The sequence below is a fragment of the Suricata suricatta genome, chromosome 17, assembly GCF_006229205.1.
Source record: "Suricata suricatta isolate VVHF042 chromosome 17, meerkat_22Aug2017_6uvM2_HiC, whole genome shotgun sequence".
NCBI classification, from domain to species: domain Eukaryota; kingdom Metazoa; phylum Chordata; class Mammalia; order Carnivora; family Herpestidae; genus Suricata; species Suricata suricatta.
This window is the reverse complement of record NC_043716.1, coordinates 8,197,390-8,216,560: the sequence shown is the minus strand read 5'-3', so window position 1 is coordinate 8,216,560 and position 19,171 is coordinate 8,197,390. Positions and strand designations below refer to the sequence as shown.

The following is a 19,171-nucleotide window of genomic DNA, read 5'->3' as shown; positions in this document are numbered from 1 at the left end:
CATCATAACCAAAATTAAAAAGGCAAAAAAATTAAGGAAAACATTTGCAAAAAGCAAGGCAGACCAAAAAAACCCACAAAACCCCAATATGCCTAATACTGAAAGAACTCCTTGCAAACGAGTAAGATAAAAGTGATACCCCAGCAGAAAAGAGAAGAAAGGAGAGAAGCAGTTCACATAAGAAATGCAACAAGGTCAACAGACCTTTGGGGAAGGTTCACTGATAAGTCAAAGAAACTGACAATTAAAACAAAACTCATGTAATTTGAAGAGATGCTGTAGGTTTTTCCATAGAATGAATTTTTTTCTCTTTTATCTTCATGAAAACCGTGTTGTGGTTCTTTTTACCCTCACAAAGTAATTAGAATGAGAGCCGGATCCACAGTTTTATGTAGCTGATTTCGAGCAGGATCAGTTTCCGGTTCTATAATGTTTTTCTACAGGTACAAATACATTTACTCTGGGAACTGGAGGCATTACCTGGGGATGCTGCTGGGGGATAGGAGGATGGTGCTCTGAGGAATGTCCTGTTAACTAACCCCTCCCACTGCCACCACCGGGAAGTGCTGACAGGTTGTGCTGAATTCTAGCCACTGAGTAAAATCCCTACCAATGAAAATAATTTCTATGATAAAATAAATATAAGAAAGTTCAGCTAAGTTTTGAATCCCCCCACCACTTTTACTATTTAAAAAGGTATCGCACTATTGCAGGTTTACACATTTTGCCTCTGTTTTAAAATATAATGTTTTTTAAAAAGTAGGACCCATGCCCGGTGCAGAGCCCAGTGCGGGGCTTGAACTCATGACTCTGAGATCAAGGCCTGGACTGAGATCAAAAGTCAGGGGCTTAACCGACCGAGCTCAGATATAAATATAAAATATAAAATAGGAGCCCCTAAAATACAACAATGTAATATATGCGTGAATGATAGTTTGATGGTGTAAAATACACTTAGCTTGCTTTTTGGATTCTGGGCATAGTGGGAGTGGCTCCGGCCCGATGCTGGAACCACAAGGAAGCACAAGTGTTGCTTCCTGTTTTCTGACATCAGGGTCCCCCGTGCACCCAGCCCAGCAGCCACCTTCCACTAGGAATCCAGGAACCACACACGCTCTTAATTCAGCACATAGCCAGTCTTGGGGGTGTGACTTCTGCCAAGCTAACCGGGTGCTTCTGTGCCTACGCAGCCTTGTGAACGAGGTGTATGAGGTGGACGACACCATCCAGACCTTACAGCAGCGTCTGAGGGAGGCGGAGGACACCCTGCAGGCGCTGGTCCACACCAAGGCCACCCTGGAGCATGACCTGGCTGTCAAAGCCAATTCCCTGTACATCGACCAGGAAAAATGCATGAGCATGCGCAAGACCTTCCCCAACACCCTCCGGCTGGTGGGCTACTGTTAGGGGCCCCAGGGAGGGGCCGGAGAAAGAGAACCAATGCTCTGTGGCAGCTTTGAAACCGAATGCTAATCTATTCACTTATTAAAGGATTGTTTTGAGAAATGTCCCAACGTCCTGTTCTGGAACGTCTTTTGTTTTCTTCCACACCTTAATTTTCTATTTACTAGGCTTCTGAGCTATGGGAAGGAAATAAATACAACCGATCTAAAAGAGAGGGTAGAAAAAAAAGGTTATTTGTATTATTCTTGTTATTCTCTGTGTAGCATGAATGGGCTGGGAAGGAGAAATGCATGTCCTCCGAGGCGGTGGGGGCCGGAGCCACAGCGTGGGGGGATTTTCAGCTGTGTCTCAAAGGAAACCCAGGGAAAAGGAGAAGGACCCTTGGGTGTGCGGTGGTTGGGGTAGTCTGAGCCAAAACGTGGGTGGAACCTCAGTTAAGGGGACCAGGCTGTGATTCATGATGCAGGGTAAATAAGGTCGGAGGCCTTGACCCCCGGGTCAAGGAGTTGGGGGAGCTGTCGGACATCTCGGAGCAGGGAAATGGCCTGATGAAATCACGCCTGAGCCATGAAACCAGAGAGACGGCCGTGGAAAGGAAGACCGGAGAAATGCAGGACGTCTTCTGACCAATCAACATGACTCAGAAACTCTTTCCAAGGGAACCAAGCGCCCAGGGTGCGGGATGACCAAGGTGTTGACCCTGGATAAGCAGCAAAATGGGGCATTGCTTAAATTCCAGGAGGTCCTGTGGTATCTCAGGGGTTGCTTTTTAAAAATAGCTTTTTCATTACTATCAATGGAAACCATTTGCATGTCGTATTTTGGAAACTCAGGGAACACAGACACAGGCAAAGTCCTAAAACACGCCCTTTATCAAAACACCCAGCAATAATCATGGAAGTTTGTCAACATCTTACTGTCGGTGCTTTTAATAAAGTAGCGAGCCCTATAAAGCTCTTATTAGGCGCCTCTCCCCATTCTCAGTGCCTCATTCACCTCAACTCATTTATGCTTCATCCGCTTAATAATGTGTCCACTTTCCATGCCATTGTTTTGAGCCTATGTGTATATAATATTTATCTACACATGCAGCTACTATGTAATGTCTGTGGTTATTTACACGTGTAATATATGCTTGTACTTAAATGCATAATTGAGCACGTATTTCGAATCGCACTGTTGATTTGTGGTCTCTTTGTCCCTGGTCACATATTGTAAATGGGCTTCCACATCATTAGCCATCGATCACAGTATCATTTAAAAAATTTTTTTTAAACATTTATCTTTGGGAGACAGGGAAGAGACAGAGTATAAGTGGGGGAGGGTAGAGAGAGGGAGACGCAGAATCTGAGGCAGACTCCGGGTTCCACCAGGCTGGCAGCACAGAGCCCCATAAGAGGCTCGAACCCACCAACTGTGAGATCATGACCTGAGCTGAAGTGAGACGCTCATCCAACCGAGCCACCCAGGTGCCCCCAGCATCAATTTTTATACCTTCCCTTCCCCTCTCTAAAAACCAATACGTACTGCTTGCGAAAACTTCAGAAAATACAGATACAAGAAGGAAATACATGTCTTCTATATTTCTAAACTAACCAGGTCTTTTGATGTATATAGATTTTTACCTTATTTCTGTATTTATACACTGGTGCTCCTCTCAAAAATCAGAATCACTCAGAATAAAGTAGCGAGCACTTATAAAGCACTTACTGTGTGCTCAACACCATTTCAGTGCCACACTCACTTCAACTTATTTATGCTTTTTCCTCTTAATAGTATGTTCACTTATCCCTGTCTTTGTACAACTTCATCTTTAATGCCTTTTTGATGTACCATTGCATTGAGGTTCTAGAATGTTCTATAACCAACTTCTGTGACTGGCTATGGATAGCATGCCTTACTCTTCCCTATCATAAACAATGCAGCCATGATTTAATCTTCTAGCTAAATGTTTGCAAACATCTTTAATATTTTCCTTAAGAGAAGTTCCTAGATAATGGGATCAGTAGATGAGCAGCCATATACATTTGGGGAAAAACTTTTGTACAGTGTATTGTTAAATTGCCCTTTTCTAATTAAAATCTTAAATATTTTTATTTTATTTGTGAGAGAGAGCCTGCCTTTGTCATTTCTTTGGGTCTCAATTTCACCATTGGGCCTTTATGCACGTGTAAGAAAACTTCAGGTTTTTCTTCTGTTGTTCACCTGTCTTGTCTAAATTTTTTGTTTAATGTTTTTTAAGTTTATATTTTGAGAGAGACAGAGACAGCATGAGTAGGGGAGGGGCAGAGAAAGAGAGAGAATTCCAAGCAGGCTCCTCACCTTCAGCTCAGAGCCCCCTGTGGGGCTCGAACTCACAAAACCATGAAGTCATGACCTGAGCTGAAGCCGAGAGTCAGACACTTAACTAACTGACCCACTCAGGAGCCCCTAAATTTTATTTTTAATGTTTATTTACTTTTGAGAGGGAGGGAGAGAGAGAGAGACAGACAGACAGACAGACAGAATGTGAGCAGAGGAGGAGCAGACAGAGAGGGAGACACAGAATCTAAAGCAGGCTCCAGGCTCTGAGCTGTCAGCACAGAACCCGATGTGGGGCTTGAACCCGTGAACCGTCGGATTCTAACCTGAGACATTTAATAGTATAAAAATGGTCTGACTACTTTAACATCTTGTTCTTTGGACACTAAGTGATCTAGAGCATTGCTTCCTGGACCCTGGAATTTTTTTCTGTTATTTGCTTGTTTTTGTTATTTGCCTGTTTCCCGATTTACTTTTAAGAGTTCCCTGTGTATCAATCATCGGCCACTTCCACATCTGTGCTGAACATAGATCCTTTAGATGGCACTCCCTTATGTTTTGTTTATGGTTTTCAATGTACAGAGAGTGAAGCGTACAATTGCTTCCATTATGATTTCTTTACGCCTTTGGGGTTCCCCCAGAAAAACTCTTCCTCATCTCGAGATTATTGACTTACAGCTTCTTCTAGTTCCTTTGGTGTCTTTTGAACTTACATTTAACCATCTGGAGTTCAGCCTCCAAGGATGGCGACAGCATTTGAATTCTTCAATATAGAAGCCCGGACATGGAAGGTGGGGTTACCGGAGGGAAAGGGTTTCTCTCTGGGTCTCCTCCTCCTCCCGTTAGGGGCAGCCCCGTGTCTCCCATTAGCTAGCTATCATCTGTGTGTGTCCTCCCTGCTCTCATCCAACCACTGTGATTAACCCCGAACCTCATCTCTCTGCTTCCTAAAACTTTCTCAGACCTTGGTCAGTCAAGTTCACAAAACCTCTCAAAACACAGGTAGAGGTGACTAAATGCAATAAGCTGGGACCGGGGTTATTTTTGTGGTCTCAGTCCATCATGTTAGAAATCAGATTGTAGGCTTTGCACTCCCCCTTCGCTTCTAATGGAAACAAAGATATAAAAGTGCCACTCGAACACTTAGGAGCTTGAGCAACGAGGCGTTACTAGGCGTTGTTTTTAGATGATAGTGACAAATTCCGCATGTCTTTTATTTGTTATACCCTTCGGGGAAAATCTTGCAGGATTTTTCCATGAATTGCTACCTTTTTAAAGGAATATATGCTTGGGGAGGTTTTGTTTTTTGTTTTTTGTTTTTAACTTAAACATATGTTCCCGGCATTTCAAGAATGTGATGGGAAGACCACGTAGTTCAGACACAGAAAAAGCTTAGTTTTCTTGTTAATTTTGGTAAACCGTGGGCAAGGCTAAATTCCACAAGTAAACACTCGGTTTCTGGTCCGAAATGTCGCGGCCGCTTCACGAGTGTAAATATTCTAACGCTGAAATCTACGAACGGCCAAGAATCATGAAGCGTGATCCTGTTTAAGAATCACCAGCAGGTAAATATCAACACAGGTTGCGGCTTTACATATATTCAGGCCCAAAGTGTCTTGCATAGTATATGGCTTTAAGAAAGGCTTTCTCCTCCCAGGGCATCATTCAGATTTAGAAATACACGTAACTGCCCCTAAATAGCCAAGTTGACTATAATTTTAGTATTTCCATTTATGCCTCTGGGGAAGTGTTGTCATAAACACCTCACCTGGCACTTTTTTTGAGTCCTGAGTTCATGCTGTAAATAGCATGAGGTGGGGTCTAGTTTGGGGTGATAAGTCTTGTTTTGCTCCCAAAACAAGGATGGAGCCCTTCCTTTCGTAGGCAAGGCTGACCCAACCAAGGCACCCAGGAGGAGGCAGAGTGGCCGCTGGGTGTTGCGTCCCCAGTCTCTCCTGTCAGTCTCCGCTCTGCTGGCCTTGGCCTTCCACCGTTCCCAGCAGCAGTGGGTTCATGATTGGCGTCAAGACCAGCCTTTTACGCAGAGTGTGCTGGTGGCATTTTTGGAGCTCTATGTATTCGTGCATTCATGGGGGAAAGAGACAATATCTAATCTCCTCACCAGAGATGCACGATCTAGTTCATCTTGCAGACCAGCTCTAGATCAGAATAGTGTGCATTTATGGAGTGTTGAATTAAGAAGGATTCTGAGATCCTATGTGAGTTGGATAGGCGAGAATCTACAGGTGCCGTAGGATAGTGTTATCTGCAAGTGTCGTCTGCACAGATACTGCTCTAAACATTCCGAATTCTCCGCAGCTCAAATCTTTCTCTGTCGACATCACAAAGGTTCTGTTTTGTGATCGATGGGTCCTTCCCTCTGCAACTTGCTGTTTGCTAATTTTTCTAGGGGCTAATAGGAGACCCTTTCTGTGGCCAACTTTTCCCCTTTAGCCAAAGGACCTTCTAAAGAGCTCACCAAGATCGAACATCAACCCTGGTGGCGTCATGGCACACTGAGGGGACACAGAGCCCTCAAGTGTGCTCTAAATGGCACCTCATTGTGTATGGAAGAATAGGGCTGTGGAAACCACACAAATTACTTGTATTTCTCAGTTACTATTTTTTCCTCCCTGTGAGGTGAGTTGATACCTTTGGACTAAGTTTCGAGATTCCAGTCTTGGGTAGTTCAGCCCTGCAGTCACTCAGACATAAGGATGCTTTTCCTATGCCCCCACCCCCCACCGAATGGTGCTCTGCTTGCCTGAGAACCTGCTCTTTATGGGACCCATGTATTTACTGAGAACAAAGATCATCTTATGTATTGGAGGGGGAGGATCATTTGTTTGCAACAAGCTGGTAGGTTTCACCTTTCAACTTCAGGCCATTTGATGTATATAGCAAAGATGGAGGCTCTTTAAGAGAGAAGAGGCCAGGTGACCTGAGAGGAAAAAAATAAGCGAGAGCCACAGACAAGACTTAAGAGCACTGCCCATACCACAGAATGAGAGACTGGAGCTTTGACACGTTATTTATTTATTTATTTATGAGAATGGGGGGCGGAGGAAGAGGGAGAGAGAGAGTCTTAAGCAGGCTTCATGCTCAGCACAGAGCCTGATGGGGGGCCCGATCTCACGACTGTGAGATCATGACCTCAGCAGAACTCAAGAGTTCGATGCTCAACCAACTTAGCCACCCAGGCGCCCCAAGCATCGAGACTTTAAAATAATGCTGGAAAGGACAACTAATGTTCTCAGTTTCCTGTAAGGTAGATGTAATATAAGTGTTTCTCAGGGTCTTGGGAGAAAATAATCATACTCCAAGTACTCACGTCTTTGCAAAGTCCTCTTCTCTCCTTGAATATGGGCTGACTTTCTGATCACTTGACCCAACAGAATGAAATGTAACACTGGGCCAATTCCAGGCTTAGGTGCTGAGAAGATCTGGAAGCTTCTGCTTTTGTGCTCTTGAGACCTAGCTGCCCTATAAGAAGTGTGACTGCCATGGGATTCCCATGCTGTGAAGGAAGTCAAACAGCCACGTGGAGAGGCTCACGTGGGACAGAACCCCAGCCAAGAGCTGCAGCTGCGCCTGTAGGGAGGAACCAACCGCCAGTCATATGGGTGAGGCCATCTGGGATCTTCCTGCCCTACCAGTGCCTCCACTGACACCATGGGAGGTAGAACTGCGCAGCCAATGCTCAGAATCATAAGATATAATAAACTGTTGTCTTCAACTACTAAGTTATTGGATAATTTTTTATGCCACAACAAGGAGAGCCCAAACAAGTTTTCACTGGCTTTTTAGACATCCAATGCCTGCAGGGGAAGGGAAGCTACTGTTTGTGGAGTTCTTATTACTAGGTTCCTATTAAAAAAAAACCACACAATAATCTCATGAGATAATTATTACGACCACTCTGCAAATGGGGAAACTGAGACTCAGGTTGAGTAACACCACAGTTGTTAAGCAATCGGTTCCAGGTTACTCAGCTAAAAATGCTGGATTGAGATTGACTGTTCATGTCCCTCATCTGACACCAGGATATGAGCTCTTAACCACTATTTTCTGCAGTGAGAGGGTGACCAGATAGTTCTCCTTCTTCTCCTTAAACAGGTAAAACGACTGCACTGGTGGATTTAGAATTGAGGACACAGGCACATAAGAAAGTTTTAATTTTGGAAAATTTGCATAAAATTAAAGCATGAGTGACATCCAGCCTCTGGGCTATTGACCACCTCTCGATATGAACACATATAATGGTAATGATGATAGCCAGCTAGTGCTGAGCAGAGGAACCTTACATATATTATTTCACAATCAGGCTATTCCTGAAGGTACACACATGTAACCATTTACGTTCAAGAATTGATGGGGCACCTGAGTGGCTCAGTCAGTTAAGCGTCCGACTTCTGCTCAGGTCATGATCTCAGGGTTCATGAGTTCTAGCCTCACATTGGGCTTTCTGCTGTTAGCACAGAGCCTGCTTTGGATCTTCTGTCCTCCTCCCCCCTTCTCTTTGCTCCTTCCCTAGTTGCATTCATGCTCTCTCTCTCTCAAAAATAAATATATATTAAAAAATAATAATGACACATTCAAAAAATGAGGAAATTGAGACTTAGGGAAGTAGAATAATCCAGCCATACCACTAGTAAGTTTCAGAGTCAGGGGCTGAACTAAGATAGGTTCACTTCCAAATCTTCATTGTTCCATCACTACATTGCCCCTTCCAAAACTCTTTAGGATGAAATTAGACATTCTCAAAGGTTGTAGGGTTTGTTTTTTTTTTTAATTTACTACCAATGTGCTACTTTTCTCCAAAGATATTCATGGAGATACAAGGTTTTGAACAGTCCCATAAACACAATAAAGTAATTTGACCATAGTATTTCAAAATGCCCTACCTCTCAACTTCTTTGATTCTAACTTTAAGTGGAATTTAAGAGCAATAATGGGGTGTGTTCTCTGAGTTTTTTTTTCATATAGGAGAAAAAAAATCTCAGGGTGCCTGGGTGGCTCAGTCAGTTAAGTGTCCAACTCTTGAACTTGACTAAGGTCATGATCTCATGATTTCATGGGCTCAAGCCCTGAGTCAGCTCTGCACTGACAGGGCAGAGACTGCTTGGGATTCTCTCTTTCCCTCTCTCTCTCTCTCTGTGTGTCTCTCCCACTTGTGCTGTCTCTGTCTCTCTCAAAATAAATAAATGAACTTAAAAAAAACTCAGACAATTTGGTAGAAAGTACTCAATTGTAGAAATCAAGTCATTCTCCACTCAACGTCTCCTAGAATCCTGTCAACAATGACCATGGACACTGATGGATTGTAAGATTGTCCTCCATGTGCTGTGTCTTTGGCAGCATTTTTCCTAAAGAGCATTCAGTCCCAGGTAGGAAGTGATTGTGTTTAGTGACCATATACACCTGCATTTTGGAGCTTGTTACCTAAAACAGGTTCTTTCCCATATAGGTGCATTTTGTGTTGTCATGTCAGCTGGAGTTATAGCCACAGAAATGGTTCCTCGACTTCCTCTAGGGAGAAAAGAGAATTCAGAACTAGGTCTCTCCCATCGTGTCCTTGATTTGGATTCTCTTCATCTCACCTTGTGGATTTTGAGACTCTTAGTTCACAACATATTTCTTTCTCATATGGAGCTCAGGAGACACCAGAACATATTAATAAAATGAACACTAAGCTTTGTGGTGTGACAGCATTAGGGAATGTAGGAAGGAGTCTAATTATGAAATATAGAGAGAAGGAGTCAATAAAAAGCCTAATTCTATAAGCACAGAGCTATCTAGTGAGAATTTCCAGAGGCATCTGTGTTCTGGTTGGTTAGTACTCAGGATGAGTAACTACCTTCATAGAAGACAGAAGTTTTGAGATGTGTTTATTGCTCATCCTTCAAGAAGAGAAGGACAATGTTTATCTCTTGAGGTGGAGAAAGCTCAGAGGCTCAGGGATGAGACAGAAAGACCCATCAGTAGTGAAATAATGACGGTCTGGATTGGGGTTTCGTGAGAGAAGTCTTTTCTAGCTGTGGTTAGACAGAAAGGAATACAGCTCTTCTCTGACTTCTGATGTGATTACATCCTGATAAACCCATTGTAAGTGGAAAATATTGTCAGAAAGTACATTTAGGGGCACATGGGTGGGTCAGTGTGTTAAGTGTCTGACTCTTGACTTCTGCTCAGGTCATCTCACAGTTTGTGGGGTTGAGCCCCAGATCGGGCTCTCGGGCTCTGTACTGACAGTGTGGAGCCTGCTTGGGATTTTCTCTCTCCCCTCTCTCTGCCCCTCCCATGCTTGTTCTCTCTCTCTCTCTCTCTCTCTCTCTCTCTCTCTCTCTCTCCCCCTCTCCCCACTCTCTCTCTCTCTTTCTCAAAATAAATAAACTTTAAAAAAAAAGATTGAAGACTAGTTAGGGGAACTAAGATCCAGAAAATAACTTTAAAAAAACATAGCTATTAATGAAGAGATATGACCTAACTCAGAGTACAATACACAAATACATATACGTCCAGGTCTGCACACACAGCATGATAATGTAGTTTAATTCCATTTATGAAAAATAAAAGGAGCTTGATATTCTCTGACGTTAAGTTTAAGAAGGCAACAGGGAAACTAGAGAGAAGGGCTCACGTGGGCCACACATAGTTGAAGGACGTTGTGCAAGTGTCAGACTAGCATTATGAAGGACCTGATGGGAAATATTCTTGCATGACTATAGAAGTTAAACTAGTCAACAAAATCAATCCAATGACGAAAAGCTAGATAAAGTCAGTTATGTGACTGATAGAATCAAGGCAGCTGTTTATTTTTAACATTTAAACTATATATAACAATATATAGTTATGTAATAACTATATACAATGACATGTATAACAGTATAGATAACATCTATATCTATATATATCTATGTATATAGTTACATAAAAAACTATAACGATAATGATATACTTATATAACTACATAGGTTATAGAGATATACATAGGGATATATGTATACCTATGTATTATATATAATATATATCACACATATCTGTTTATATATGGATAGATATGGTTATCTATCTATATATCTTTAAATATATCTATGTAGATAGATAGATAGATACACAGTAAAACCCTGGATTGTGAGGAACTTGTTCGGCAAGTTTTCTGCAAGACGAGCAAATATTTCTAATAAATTTTAACTTGACAAATGAGCAATGCCTTGCAATACAAGGAGTATGTGATGCTGAATGTCACATGATCACAACTGAGCCAATAGTTCTTGAAATTCACTTTGATGTATGAGTGCTTTGGATTACAAGCAAGTTTCTGTAACGAATTATGCTCACAAACCAAGGTTTTATTGTATATATATTTTGGCTAGGACATCTTAGTTTTTAGGGATTAAAGTTCTAAATTTTGTTCAGCCAGGGAAATGAAGCATAAGATTTATATATTTTATTTTAACATTATTCATAATTACATAATACTATAAAATACATTATCCTTGTAAAATAAGGAAACATTACAGATAGGGCTAAATTCTTCTTTGCCTGCCACCTCTAGTCTTGACCTTTCTTTCCTTAGAGGCAAGTACTATTATTGGTTTGGTGAGATAGTCTCATATTGTTAATTGTAAAGACTTCTTAGTTTGACTCTTCAGAAACCATCACTACCCCCTTCAGTGTAGGGGTTAAAACCCCATAGAGCTCTAAGAAATACACTAATCAGGTATTTTATGTAACCAGTGAAAATCCTTAAACAAAATATATGTCCAATCCAGCAACACGTGAGAATACACTGAGACCCAGTAGGGATGGTAAGGTGGTTCAATAACAAATAATTGGAGCCAAGGTTTTACTCTGCGTCCTGCTCATGGGTTGGTGGATTCCTCAGCGGACATAGAGCATGGCATATGGAAGGACACGAAGCTGGGAACTGGACTCTGGGCTGGGAGCTGTGATATCCTCTCTTGCAGAGTCATCTTCCTCTTCTCCTCACCAAACCAAAGTATGTGAAGAAATAGTATGTGAAAACTGCAATTCACTCATTCCCTCAATAAACAGATTTTTGTTGAGCACATTTCATGTTCTCAGGCTGTAGCTGACTCTGGAGATAAAATGATGAATGAAACATGGTCTTTGTTGTCATGGAGCTTACAGACAAGTGGATTAGACTGACAGTAAGATACTCATACAAAGAACTAAGTCTGCTATGCAGACACGGGAGGGTCTTAATCAAGGAGGGACATATCTCAATTCCTGGTTCCTCAAGACCGCTCTGGTTGTGATGTGAAAAATGGGAGGCGGGACACTGTTACTGCCCTTCAGGAACCTAGAGTATGGCTGTCCCAGGGTATTACTAACAGTAATACATTATAGGGACACCTGGGTGGCTCAGTTGGTTGAGCGTCTGACTCTTGGTTTTGGCTCGGGTCACGATCTCATGGTTCATGAGTTTGAGCCCCACTACAGGGGGTGGTATTCTCTGTCTCCCTCTTTCTCTACTTCTCCCCTGCTCTCTCAAAATAAATAAATAAACATTAAAAAATTAAAGTGATATGTTACAGAAATATACTGATGAGGATCCCGGTCAATTGAAGGAGGGTCATCTAATACAGTCCTGTGGTTGGGAAAAGCTATAATCCTCTCCACAGCTCCCGCCAATCTTCTCTTCTTTGAGATAAACACACCCTTTTCCCTTTTTCCTTCTGCAACTCAAGACTCAATTTCTGAAATCAATGAAGAAGCTCAAAGGCTGAAAATCACCATTTCCCATTTGAAGCTTCACAATATCTTTTGGAATTGCCCCCATTTCTTCAGCTTTACAGCTAGAGACTCCTGTATAAGATGGGATTACTTTCCTGTCTTCTTTCTTATCATTCAGTGAGTCCAGATAACTCCCAGAGGATTATGATGCGGTTTCTCAGTTGTTTATCTGAATCTCCACTAATCTAATTCCTCAGATACATGGGCAGTACATTCCAGAGACCCTTGGCTATCTCTCCCACTTAATGTAGCTGTGTTTCTGTTGTCGGTGAAGCTCCTGTTCCAGGCATTTCCCACAAATACGATTTTATGACATTATTGCCAGCCACACCATCCTTGTGATGTGTTATCTATCAGCCCTGTCCCACAGCACTTTCTGTAATGATAGAAATATTCCATATCTTCCCTATCCAAAATGGCAGCCACCAGCCATGCATGGTTATTGAACATTGACTAGAGTTCCACATGAAAATTTAGGGCACCAAAGCTCAGGAATGCTACTTTAGTTGTTCCGTGACATGGAGCCAGTATGGAGCAACTCCAGAAATAAACCTAGGTCTTCTGACTCTAAGTGATCTTTTCCCTAGACTATGATGGATGGTCTCAACAAGCATTTATGTGCAAAGTTTTATAGAGTGTCTATTAGGTGCTTTAGATATTTTGGGGATGCCAAGAAATAGGATAGCCTCATTGGGTCCAAAAGGGGTAAGAAAAAGGGCAGAGAATCACTCTGTTGACCTCTAAGAGCAAAGAAGAAAAGGAACAGTCCCTGGGTTCACCCTCAGGAGTCCAGAGGTGTTACTATGGCTGTTGCCCAAGAAGGATCGACTTCTGCCTCTGTGCTCAATAGACAAGTCTCTTTGATCACTGGAGGTCTTTTAGTGCCTGACACACACAAGCTGCATGTGGTCAGTCTCCTCTGCTGTGACACACCAAGGTCTTTGCATTTGGGGACAGTGAGGCTAAGTAACTCATCCAAGCCCGCACAGCTACTAAGAGTCTGAGTCTGAATTGAAATCCAGATCCTTTTGCCCCAGTGTTAATTAGGGCAGCAGTGGGTATGGATGCTGTACACATAGTCTGGGCACTGACTCTGGTGGTCTTGAGTGTCAGGCTAAGAAATTTGGATCTGATCCGTTGGCAAGTCAGCCAGAGAAGCTTTTAATGAACTTCTCCGTGGAAGCTACGGAAGAAGTAGGAAGTAGGAAGAAAAAGCCAGTTGTAGAGCTGGCGTGGAGAGATGGGAGGGCTTCAGGAAGCACCATGTATCAAGGTTTTGTGACTTGGGGGTTTTTTCTCTCATGCCCAGAAGATGTCTGGTCTGGCAAGATTCTGGGGTCAGTGGTGGCATTGGAACATCAAAGACAAGATCCGGTCTAGGAGTCCACCACAAGGCCAACAGCTCATTTTTAGGTCTGGAGGACCTTAACTGGACCAAACTGCAGAAAGTTCCAGCTGGTGTCTGATAAACACAGTGCAAACCACTCCAGCCATCTTCTTTGGAATCAAGCGAGAATTAAAGTTAAGTAACTTGTTCAAGGCCACCAGCCAGCCAGTCTTGGAAGAGAAGTGTGTACAGAACGTACAGGAAGAGTGAAGAGGCAGGGAGGTCACTGTCAAAAAACTCAGATGGGTCCCAGAATGGGGCAGTGGTGAGAGAGGAGAAAGGTGAGTCCAGGCGGTGTAGTGACTGGTGAAACATTATGCAAGGGGTTGTGGGAGGTTGAAGATCAGAAATAGACTTGAAGGACATGAGGGAGGTCGCTGATAGCTTTTAATAGTTCTCTTTGGGGAGCACAGCGTGGCCAGATAACGCAGGAATTTAGGGAAAGAGGACTATGGTCCATGAGTCGCAGGGGCTGACTGGCCGTGAAAGGAAGGACAGAAAAGCAAGAACCAGAAAAACACAAGGAAGTCAACACAAGTCTCTTCAAGACAGGAAAAAACAAAAACAAAAACAAAAAACCCAAAACATGTTTACGTTTGTAAGCAAAGGGCAAGAAGCCAGAGGACAGAGTGAGAAATTTCATAGACACACTCTACATCCTCAAAAACATTTTTTTCAGGGCTCCTGGGTGGCTCAGTCGGTTAAGTGCCTAACTCTGGCTCAGGTCATGACATCATGGTTTGTGAGTTGAAGCCTCATGTTGAGCTCTGTGCTGACAGCTCAGAGCCTGGAGCCTGTTTCAGATTCTGTGTCTCCCTCTCTCTCTGCCCCTCCCCTGCTCGCATGTACACTCTCTCTCTCTCTCTTTCTCTCTCTCTCAAAAATAAACGTTAAAAAAAATTCGAATAAATACATAAATTAAATAAATTTAAAAAAAAAACCTTTTCCAACGCTTCCTACTTATTATTCCTGAAGCAGTATTTTTAAGCTGTAGTAATTGAAAGTGGGATAGGCAGATCAATGAAACAGGAAGTCCCAAAACAGTCCCACATAGATATGTGGATCTAATAAAGTCAATGTGTCAAAACAGCAGGGGAAAAAATAGAGTATTCAATAACTGGCTATTTGCCAAAAAATTAGGTTATAATTTCATGTGATCCTAACATAAATTCTAGCTGGTTACAGAGGGTTTTTAAAAAAATATTTATTTATTTTTGAGAGAGAGAGGCAGAGAGAAAGGGAGACAGAGGATCCTGAGCTGACTCTGTGTTGACAGCAGAGAACTCGATGTGGGCTCAAACCGACGAACTGTGAGATTGGAACCCGAGCGGAAGTCAGACACTTAACCAACTGAGCCACCCAGGTGCCCTAGGGAGTTTTAAAAACCATAAAAGTACTCAAAGAAAGTGTACGTAAATTTAATATTAATCTCGACATATGAAAAGCATACAATTCTTTTTTATAAGGTTATTTACTTTGAGATGGAGAGAGAAAGCAGGGACGGGGCAGAGACAGAGAAAGAGAGAGAGAGAAAGATAGAATCTGACACAGGCTGTGCACTGTCAGCACAGAGCCTGACACGCGCTTGAACTCAACAAACAGTGAGCTTCTGACCTCAGCCGAAATCAGGAGTCAGATGTTTAATTGACTGAGCTACCTAGGCGCCCCTCAAAAGCATAAAATTCTAACTCACAGCTATAGGCCAATGAAACTAGAGGAAAATTCTAGGTGGTTCTGTTAGAAAACATTTGATGTAGAACTAAGTAGCTGTGGCAGGAAAGCCTTCTATGCCCTCTGAGCCTTTTTAAGGATCCAGAAGCCCAGTAAGAGTGTATTAAACTCAGAAGTTGGGAGGAAGCAGTGAGCGGCTCCTATTGCATTTTTTTGGTTGAATTGGGCTTTTGAGTTTTTCGGATTCTGTGGCATCCTTTGGTTACAGTTTTAAAATACATTTGGAGGAGCGTCTGGGTGGCTCAGTCAGTTAAGCATCTGATTTCGGCTCAGCTCATGATCTCACGGTCAGTGAGTTCCAGCCCCGTATTGGGCTCTGTGCTGACAGCTCGGAGCCTGGAGACTGCTTCAGATTGTGTCTCCCTTTCTCTCTGCTCTTCCCCTGCTCGCACTCTGTCTCTCTCTCTCAAGAACGAATAAATGTTTAAAAAAAAAAATACGTTTTGGGTGCCTGGGTGGCTTAGTGGGTTGGGCGTCCAACTCTTGCTCTCAGCTCAGGTCTCGATCTCAGGGTCATGAGTTCAAGTCTCGTGTTGGTCTCTGTCCTGGGTACGAAGCCTGCTTTAAAAAATAAACACTGTCTGCTCCATAACATCATCTATCTCTTCCTCTAGTAATTGGAGAAAATCAAACATCGAGGAGTCAAATTATTTGTAACTGAGGTTTTTGCACCAAGTGTCCAACTCTTTAAAAATCCTCATAAATTGCCAAATATATAGGTAAGGTATGCCACACCCCACATGGACAAGTCACTTGACATCATTGAAGGAACTGATCAATTAAAAAATTGATTGACGTTAGCAGTGTCATGAAATAATTCTTTAAAACACACACTCGCACACTCATACTCACTCACACAGAGCTCACTTTTAATTTCAAATACTTACTTGAGTGCCTTTATTCCAGTACAGTATGTGTAGGAAATAAAGTCTTGTTTTTTCAATGTTTATTCGTTTTTGAGAGAGAAAGAATGAGTGGGGGAGGGGCAGAGGATGAGGGAGACAGAGGATCCAAAGCAGACCCTATGCTGAGAGGGGAGATCCCGATTTAGGGTTCGAACTCATGAACTGTGAGATCATGACCTGAGTTGAAGTCAGACACTCAACCGACTGAGCCCTCCAGGCACCCCAAAAATAAAGTCTTGTACTTCCTGCCAATACTGTCACACCGCATACTGAAGAAATATATTTCAAATGGCCCTCACTGGATTTTAATTTCCAATTTGAGTGCATTTCCTGTGTTATTGTGTGATGTTTAGTAAGCATAATCTTGAGAAGACAACCATTTAGGAGCAACTTCTTTTATTTTTAGGGCAACTCCCTTCCTCCATGCCTACTTCCCTAGTGTTCCATGTACCTGACCCCAACACAACATTTTTCCAATCCTCCCCATGACTCACAAAATAATGGTTAACTAAAATAAACACCTCTTCTCCAACACCAGTTTCCAACGTCACAGCATCACCAGCCTCTTCTTCCTTGAATACATGTCACTCATATTCCAAGAGACAGTTCAAATGTTGGGACATCCGTGGTTTAACCCAACCACAAACCAAAACCAAACACAAGCTTTGCTACCGCCCCTCGTAACGTTGTCCTTCCGTGCTATGTGTTGTAATTACTCTGCTTCGTTCAACTTGTGGCCGCTGATTAAAGAATTCCATCACCATGTATCACTCAAATTGGGCTAAGTTATGCTGCAGTCACAAATGGCCCCCACCTCTCATCGAGCAAATTTCATGTCTGGCTCATGTCACGAAGGCTGTACAAAAGTCTTCTTCCCTCTGGGATTCAACCACTGGAACATGGACGAGGTGTCATGGACGTCAGGGGAGAGAGAACATGGCGAACAGCACCCTGGCGTTTAAAGTTGTTTTCCCACTCTCCTTTCTCTGACTAAAACAGGTCACACAGCCATGCCTAGCTTCAAAGGCAGCAGAGAGATGTGGTGCTGTCGGGCCCACGGACGGTGAAGAATGGGAAATAGGTGGTGAACGGTGCTAATCGCTTCCACATGCTTATTTGACTTCCTCGCCAAGCCTAAATGTGTCAAAAGCTATGAAACTGGTTTTCCAAACCTCGGGAAAATATTTTGACTCAAACCTGTTTATGCTTTGCAGAAGGCTTTGAATGTAGGCTTTGATGTGTTAGACCCCTTAGATTAAAAAATATGCAAATTACAACTGGGAAGCAAGATCATGTGCTTGTTCTAGAAAGAAATAATTTCCAGTAGGTTTATGAAAAAGGCCACTGTTGGAAAATGATGCAAAATCTTCGTCCCCTGTCTAACAAAATTTCTGAACAGACAAATCCTTGCAGAGTAGAAAAAAATAAGTTCCTTGGTCCAGTGGCATCCAATTTTAATTTTTTTTATGTTTCTAAGTAATCTCACACCCAATGTGGGGCTTGAACTCATGACCCTTAGATCGAGAGTCACATGCTCTCCCAACTGAGCAGCCAAGGGACCCCAGTGAAATCTAATTTTAAAACTTGTCAGACCTCCCCTTCAAGTCTTCAGCTGGGGTTGTTTGTAAGAGATTCCCTTGCCTATCACTTCCTCTAGCACATGCAGATTCATAGTCTATATTTGAATTAGACTGGAATCCTCTTTCCTATTTATATTTATGATGTTATTTTGAGCCATAGTATTTATATTACTATTTTCATTACACTCTTATTTAACAAACCACTTTGGAGTCATAGATTCTTTTTTTGTGAACTGAGGATTTAAAACAGGAGTGACAATAACAACAACAACAACAAGAAACCATGAAAAAACAAAGTATGAAGTGCCAAGAAAATAAGAAAAAGCTTAGATGAATAAGGCATACCTCATTATACAGGATGGATATATTCAGTACAGGTTGACTTTAAAGTATATCTTGGAGCACCTGGGTGGCCCAGTCCTTTGGGCTCAGGTCATGATCTCACGTTTTGTGAGTTCGAGCCCCGCGTTGGGTTCTGTGCTGACAGCTCAGAGCCTGGAGCCTGTTTTGGATTCTGTGTCGTCCTCTCTGCTCCTCCCTTGCTCATTCTCTGTCTCTCTCTCCCTCAAAAATAGATAAAACATTAAAACAATTTATAGTATATCTTAACTTCTATAATTGTCAACAAGAAATATTTTCCCAATGGATGTGTGAACCAGAAGATAATTTACCAGGAAATGAAGGTTAGAATATTTCTGAGTTAAGTGTTTAGATTAGTGGAAGCTCATGTGTCCTGGAAGGCCTATATTTTGGTGACTCGTGAAAACAATATAAGCAGAACTCTGTGTCTCCAGAGACAGGTAAAGTGGAAAATCGAACCTCTTTGGTTTTCAGAAAATGGTAAACACTCTGAAAAGTTCAGAGCTTGTGATCTCAGAGTAGGTGATTCTTCTTCTCCATTCTATCAGACAATGTCCTTCTAAATACCCCCAACCAGTTTTGGGTAGGGGGGTTGGCTTTTATTGTAAGAAATACCCCAACTATTTAATTGATCCCTATTTTAACTTCCTAACTAATAACATGATGAATATGATGAGTCCATGATCACCATTCCTCACCGAGGAAAGACCCTGGAAGGGTGTAGAGAAAGGCCAGCCAGGTTC

The 19,171-nt window shown here is 42.4% G+C and overlaps 1 protein-coding gene across 1 annotated transcript in view; it reads left to right on the top strand.

The window, feature by feature from the left end:
- TEKT3 (tektin 3) overlaps positions 1-1,514 on the top strand; it is a 38,557-nt gene extending 37,043 nt beyond the window's left edge. The window contains exon 8 of the mRNA XM_029927971.1: positions 1,191-1,514. Within this exon, the coding sequence (XP_029783831.1) occupies positions 1,191-1,407 (217 nt within the window). The 3' untranslated portion in view covers positions 1,408-1,514. The remainder of the gene's footprint in view (positions 1-1,190) is intronic.
- The last annotated feature ends 17,657 nt before the right edge of the window (positions 1,515-19,171 follow it).